An 8,077-nucleotide genomic window follows, 5' to 3' on the forward strand; every position below is an offset into this window, starting at 1 on the left:
CGCATACAGTATGCGATACCTGCTAACTGCGGAATAACACAACAGAGACGTCTAACAGAAAATTTTTCTGTTAAAAAGGGGAGATATTTTAACCTTTATTTTTATTAATTTCTGTTGTTTTAATTCAATTATTTTTTTAATTCAATTAATTTTTAATTCAATTTTTTTAGAAAAATAAAAAAAATAAAAATAGTGAATTCTTGAACAAGCATTCCTAGATTTTGCAAAAGCTTACTCAGCAATTAAATAGATTAAATCATTAGAAGCATGATATATGTGGAGCATTAATTCTTTATAATCTGAGAGTGATGATTTCTCGTTTGTATAACTGCTTTGATGAATAATTTTCGGGTAATGCTTGATGTGAGATTTTGAAATTAGATTCTAGTTTGAATTAAACTTGTGAAGATTGAGCCTAAACTGTAAAAACATTTTCAGAGAGGCCTCACTGTAGTAGTTTTATAGAACTTGAACTATTTCTCTAGCTTGTATGCATTACTGACATGATAAATGCATGTTTATTCTTGTTAACTTAGAGCCAAATAGCATACCTAGAAAGAATTTCCATTGTTAAGCCCTTTTGAGCCTTAAATCACTTTATTCAAAAACCTGATGAAAATTACTTAACCATTTCTCCATTGACACACCTTGAAAGTGATTGAAATGCTGATCAAAGGAAAAAGTCAAGCTACTTCTCAAAAGAAAAAGATAAGTAAGTTGAAAAAGGAAAAGAAGAATGGTCTGCAAAAATGTAACTAAAAAGAGAAAAAAACGAAAACATTTGCAAACAAGGAAAGAAAAGAAAAAGGTAGTGAAAAAGGGAATAAGAATCCCAAAATGATGAAAAGTGACAGAATTAAAGACTGAGAAGAAGTATTGTCAAAAATCTCAGTATTTCAGTCTCACAAATTAATCAGCCTCTATCCAAAAAATTTTTACCTCCAAACCAGGCTAAGTTATAACCTATCAAAGACCTTTTGATCAGTCTATGCATGTCAAATGAGTTTCTCAATCTTAAGAATTTGAGAATATGATCAAGCCTATGGAATTACTACTACACTGATGGAATGAGTGTGAAACCATCAAGCACTAGAATGATGAGAGTTATATATTTATCTAGTGATGAACATTCAAGTTATGATATGAATTTATTGATAAAATCGAAAAGCATTGTTTAGAGTTTGTCAACAATTAAGTTATACATGCATAGCAGTATGATCTCTTGAGATAATTGTGTTTCATGTTTTCTCTCCACAGACTTCATCCTTGTTCTAAATTTTGATCTAATACATTGCTGAGGACAGCAACGTTCAAATCTGAAAATTGTTTGATATGCCTCCAGCATATATATGATTTTAAACCAAAAAGAGAAAGAATCTTGATCAATCTTGAATAAAAAGGGCTTGAATTATTATTAAATTGATAAATCTCAATCAGATATCTTATCGCTAATTTTCTTATAATTTTGTAGAAAAACAGGACAAAAAGAAGCCCAAATTGGAAGCATAAATCTGAAGCCCTGCGCTACTGGCGCGGGTGTGGCACTGTCAGCGCCAGAAGCAACTCCAAGACAGAACCTCCACGCTACTAGCGTGGCACTGGCACTAGCAGCGCCAACCAATCTTGCCAATCGCGCTATCAGCGCGGGAACCACGCTAGTAGCGCGAGTCTACTGTATGCTGAATAAAACTCCCATGCTATCAGTGCGAAACTGGCACTAGTAGCGCGAGAGGTGCGTGATAATTCTTAAACATATCTCAGGTTGTATCAGAAGAGATTGGATCCAAGATATACGATGAAGATTCGATCAAGATTTCTAAGCAAAGGCACAAAGTCTATAAATAGAGACTCAGACCCCATAAGACAGACATCTTTGGCTAGAGAGAATTGTGAGGATCAGAGAATTGAGAAAATTCTTGGAGACTCACGCTGGAGATCAGGATTTCGACGGAGTTGAAGACCGAAGACCATTGATCTTCCATCTTCTTCTTTTCTTTTTCTTTCATGAACAATTTTTACTATTTGATTTTGTTTAAGTGAGACATGAATATGTCTGGCTAAGTTTTTTTTCGTAGTTGGGATCACAGACCCAATGTGAATCCTTTATAGTTTCTATATTTTTTTTTATAAATTAATTAGTTTAGTTAGTTTTATTCTACCTGTGTTAATTCTTCCATACTCTTTTTAGAATTGATCTCTCTATTATAGGGTTTTGAGGGTTAGAGCTCACAATAGACATATTGGGATTTTAATTCAGACAAGGGTAGAATAACAATTTGTGCATGAGCTAGACATAGACTTACATATATTGCAGACTTTTAATTCATTTGCTTAATGCTTGATTCAAGAGGAATTACTAGGACACTAGGATTCTAATTGGGTTAAAGGGTTGAAATCACTAAGACATTAGGGTTCAACTAATTTATAAGGAAATAATGAATTGTCTGAGTAAACAAATTAGTCAATTATAAAATACAATTAAGGAATATAAGGGAGGATCGAAGGTGAAGTGCATCCTGGCTACAATCTTTTTACAATTTTTAATCAATCTCATAATTTCTTGACGTTCTTGATATTCTTGCATGCGTTTGAATTTAATTGTTTTTAAATGTCTGTTTTTAAAATTACAATAACAACTCACTTTCACAATCAAACCAATTTTCTTTTCCAATTAAAAAGGTAATAGTTAAAATTAATCATTGGCGCATTAATCCTCGAGAGAACGATATCTTACTTATCACTTTATTACTTGAAATGAACGGTATACTTGCCGATTTCACAACAGGGGTCATCATGGAATACAGAAGACAATAGCCAGAACTTCAGCTGCATTTACATGGCCAGGTTTGCATCAGGATGTTAAAAAATTTGTGAATTAATGTTTGATTTGTCAACAATCTAAATACTCTACTCAAGCTCCTGTGGGTTTGCTACAACCCATTCCAATACCAGAAAAGGTTTAGGAAGATCTAACTATGGATTTTATCATAGGCCTACCAAACTCTAATGGTTACACTAATATCCTAGTTGTAGTTGATGGATTATCTAAATATGCTCACTTTGGGGCATTACCAACAAAATTTAATGCAGCAAAAGTAGCACTTCTATTTTCTCAAATGATTTGCAAGTTACATGGGTTTCCAAGATCATTGATTTCTGACCGTGATCCAGTATTCTTGAGTAAATTCTGGACATAGTTGTTCCAATTGAGTGGCACGATACTTAAGAGAATCACAGCCTATCATCCTCAATCTGATGGACAATCAGAGGTGGTGAACAGGACACTGGAACAGTACTTGCGGTGTTTTATAGCTGACCACCCCAGACACTGGCTTAATTTCTTGCATTGCGCAGAACTGAGCTATAATACAGCTTTTCAATCCTCTGTAGGAATGTCTCATTTCAAAGCAGTGTATGGCAGAGAGCCTCCATCTATGCTCGACTATTTACCTTCTTCATCTTCATTGGAAGAAGTGGACAAGCTCTTGTGCACTAGACAGGAGATACTATCAGTATTGAAGAAGAACTTGCAACATGCCCAGTAGAATATGCAGAAAAATGCCAATCAACATCGGAGGGACATCCACTACAAAATTGGAGATATGGTTTGGGTCAAACTACAGCCATACCGCCAAATTTCAGTAGCTAGTCGTATGTCTAATAAGCTTGCAATGAGATATTTTGGTCCTTTTACTATACTTAAACGTATTGGCCAAGTTGCATATCAGTTAGAATTACCAACAACAACAAAAATACACAACACCTTCCATGTGTCGTTGCTGAAGCCATTCAAAGGAGATGCTATGATTCTACCTTTTCCATTGCCAGAAGTTTTTACTAGTGGCCATCCTATTTTGGAGCCACAACAGATACTGCAAAGGAGAGTTCTAGCAGAAGATGGCTGCCCTAGTGAACAAGTGCAGGTCCTGTGGGCATGTATGGCCCAAGAAACTATTATATGGGAAGATTGGGAACACTTTAGCCAACAATATCTTCATTTTAACCTTGAGGACAAGGTTATTTGTGATCGGGAGGGTATTGATATGAGAGGAGAGCACGGAGAAACGGAAGAGGAGGACCAAGAGGTCAGTATAGCAGAAAGAAGAACAAAAAGAACTAGGAAAGTCCCATATCGATATCGTGAGGAATTGTAATTAGAAGATTCATCAGAAAGGTAGCTAGTTAGTAGTTAGTCAGTTAATGGTAGTTAGTTAGTTAGAAAGAGCAACAGACTTTGTAAAAGAGAAAAGTATGGATCCTTGAGTATAAAAAGGATATGAATGTAATGGAAGGGAACTTTTCATCATCTGAGTAATAAAAGTAGTTCAATTCTCATCTTCCTCTGTTTCTTCTCTTCTTCTTCCTCTACTATTCTTCACAGATAAGGTTCCTCCTTATCAGAATTTCATAAGATATGTGTTTGTTTCGAAGTAAACCCTAAACCCTATTTTTGGAGATAAAGGAAAGAAAATTGCATCGGAAGTTAATATTGTTTCTCATGTTTCATGAGTTAAATTGTCTCATGTAACATATAAAAAAAGTCGGTGGAGCTCGCCAAAAAAAAAAGAGAAAGAAAAAATTGGACCCATCTACTTTTTTATGTGTTATTTGAGACAAAATATCTATATAACATGAGAAATAATATTCCCACAATAAAAATAAAAATAAGAAGGTTTTACCAAAAAAATTCTCTTTTCTTTTTACAATGGGATCTGTTCACTTGTGATGACAGAGATTTTTTTTTTGCAGCAAAAGTAAAAATATTTTTTCCTAATAATATTGATAATAATAATAATAATATATTGTTTTCCTTCTGTCGTATTAAATAATAAAATTATTTATCACTACCCAAAATAATGTCTCGTTTTGAGAAAGGAGGAAATAAATTTATTTCATAATTAGAAAATACATTTCCTAATAATAATAAGCATCAAATGATGGTTTAGTTAATTTAAAAGGATTGATTGTAATATAAATCTATAATTTTATCACTCTTTAAATAAAAACCAATATTATATACTATTTCTTTCATAGAAATTTTATAGAAAAACTTAAATCAATATATATATATAAATAAACATATAAATATTATTAAAATCTAACATTTAAATGTAAATTAAATTTATAATGAAATTGAGTTGTTATCCACAAAAAATTTATTGGAAAAAACTTTGCCTCCACTTGAACATTGTTATATAAGTGTATCTCCCAATTTCGTGATGTCTCAAACTTATCACTTAGTAATTATAATAAAACAAGATAAGGCACAGAAGAGGATGATAAAGAGAGTGGGTTTGACTCGTTTGAGGCAATTTGCAGTGAATGAATGGACATAGGGTTTTGTAGGGGTGAAACTGGGCCGAGTCGGCCTATAGGGGTCTACGGCTTGGCCTATATCAGGACAGACCTGATCTAGTATATTTCATAAAATAGGTCGAGTTTGAGTCTTGAAAAAACTTGTTTAATAAAAAGGCTGTAGGCCCACCTTCACAAGGTCTAACCTATAAGCCTACAGGCCGACCTATATTATACTATTTATTTTAAATAAAATAGAATAGAATAAGTATGTCTTGAAGAAAAAATAAAAGATATAAATTTAATCAATTGCAATTATTTATAACTTAATTATATTCGATTATATTTTAATAGAAATCTGACTTTATTTCTTATGTAGGAGGAACCAATATCTCAGCATGTTAATTAGATTGTGTATATGAATATATTAAAAGATTTTTTGGAGAAGTTATACTTACTACAAGCATCATGATGTGTTTGTTGGATTCACGTAGTTATTTTAATTTACATAGTATGAATTTGTTTGTTGGATCTGATAAAATATATGTTAGTTAGTTTGAGCATTTTCATTTTGGAAGTGACTTAAATGCAGATTTTATGAGTTTTGTGTGATTCATGATTCTGTTTGGACATTGAAATTATGATTTTTGGTTTAGCAATAGAATTTTAGTATTTTGTAAAGTTGATTCATGGTTCTGCTTGGAAGTTAAAAGTTATCAGGCTAACAGGGTAGGGCAGACCATTTATTTTTTTTATAAACGGATCAAGTCAGGTTAACAGTTATACTCGTTTAATCATATATATATATATATATATATATATATATATATATATATATATATATATATATATATATGAGGTAGGATCCTTTGATGTCAAATTTGAAATTTGACACTGGTGTGAAAGGATCCTACCTCTCTCTCTCTCTCTCTATATATATATATATATATATATATATAAATTAGATCCGGCCCTTATTGTCTTTCATATATATAATCTTTAGTTTAAGGGTTCGTTTTTCTGCAGTTACTATAGATAAGTTATTTGCAGCAAGCCTAATACGACGTCGTTTTGGGAAGAAAATCATTGTGTTTTTGTAATTTTAATTTATTTTAGGATTATTATAGTCTTTATAATTATAATTTTCTAATCTTTCAATATCAAAACGACATCGTTTTGGAAGTAAATGCAGATAACTTATCTGCATTAAATGCAGAAATATTTTTCTGTTAATTTAATTCTTATCCTATATTATTACAATATCATCAGTTAAAATTATAATGTAAATAAGTATTAAGTACTAACTTAAAATTAAATGTTATAACGAAAAACAAAATATGTATTCGTCTTTTGCGTTTTTATTTTTATTTAACTTTAATCATCACTTTATAACTGGAATATGATAGTATGAAACGATAATAGTAATATAAGTAAATTTAAAAATAATTATTCATATAAATTAAAATGTTTTCATTCAACTATTCATGAATTCGTAAAAATCTTGTAAATAACATTATTTATTTATTTTAATATTAAATTCAAGATTTTAATTTTTGTTGTTGATATTATTCAAATCAAGAAATCATTTAATATTATCTTTAATTAATTGTTATCTATGAACTAAATCTCCGGTACTGGAGTACTTATGATATCACCCCTTTAATTCCGGAAATAAATATGTTGTTTCTTGAATTAATCCTTATATAAGTGGGTTCTTCTCTCATTCCTTATTTCTCACAAAGCACAAACGAGTCCATCAATTGCAACTCCATCTAATTAATAATGTCGTCTGAACCATTTATTTGCTCTTGTAAAGTGATCTCTGTTCCGTTTTATGAAGCCGAAGTGGAGCATTACGAAACTCTCGAACAAGATCATGTTGGAGATTATTTTAACATTAAGGTTCATGTTAAACATCAACTATGCTTTAGTCAGAGGCGGCCACGGCGACGTCGGGTACACTCTTCAACATTATCCTTTGATTTGTTTAATGCAGAGAGATCCATGACCATACCCATCCAGGAATTCTTCGAGAAGGGTACATCATACATGCAAATGTACTTTCCTCATCCTATCATTCCCAATGAGGTGATTCACGATATGATGTCAGGAGTGATAACATACGCCGAAAACGTTGTTCAAAATAGTCGTCCTAGTCATTCATGTTTCCCATATGTAAGTACCCAGTTTCGTGTGTTCACTTTGGTTGTGGATATTCTTGTTCGAAAGTTACATGATGAGCACCGTGATGATGACATCACCAACATGATCATGATGGAGTCCATGAGAGATGTTCAAATGGTTCCTGCATCAAAGATTGCCATTGAATCCCTCAAGAAAGTGAAGTTGGAAGATGGTGCTGCCATTGAAAAGTGTAGTATTTGTTTGCCTCACGGAGTTTGAAGATGGCATCCATGTTTCATCAATGCCATGCAACCATGTCTTTCATCAAGAATGTCTCATCCAATGGTTGGAAACTAGTCATATTTGTCCTTTGTGTCGCTACCCTATGCCCATCTCAACGGAAGCTGTTGAATATTAGAGTTTGTTATTTGAATTTTTTTTTGTTGTGTGTGTGGATAGACTGTAATTTGAATTCTTGATTAGACTTTTGTTATTTGAATTTATGTTACTTGATTTTGTTATATTTTTTTTGTTTTGGATATTGTTGATTTTGTTATCTTGTGACTCCATCACGTGAATATATATGTATATGGAGTTTCTTTTACTATTTTTTAACTTTTGAAACGATATTAATTAGGGAAGAACTGTTTCGTCTTAT

General features: G+C 32.0%; 1 protein-coding gene across 1 annotated transcript; it reads left to right on the forward strand.

The window, feature by feature from the left end:
• Positions 1-7,077: 7,077 nt before the first annotated feature.
• LOC133302637 (uncharacterized) lies at positions 7,078-7,698 on the forward strand. The gene has a single exon (XM_061502446.1). It carries the CDS (start codon positions 7,078-7,080, stop codon positions 7,696-7,698), a length of 621 nt encoding a protein of 206 aa, XP_061358430.1.
• Positions 7,699-8,077: the final 379 nt, after the last annotated feature.

The sequence above is a fragment of the Gastrolobium bilobum genome, unplaced genomic scaffold, assembly GCF_033153095.1.
Source record: "Gastrolobium bilobum isolate Gb01-03AN ecotype WA unplaced genomic scaffold, APGP_CSIRO_Gbil_v1 utg4641, whole genome shotgun sequence".
NCBI lineage: Eukaryota > Viridiplantae > Streptophyta > Magnoliopsida > Fabales > Fabaceae > Gastrolobium > Gastrolobium bilobum.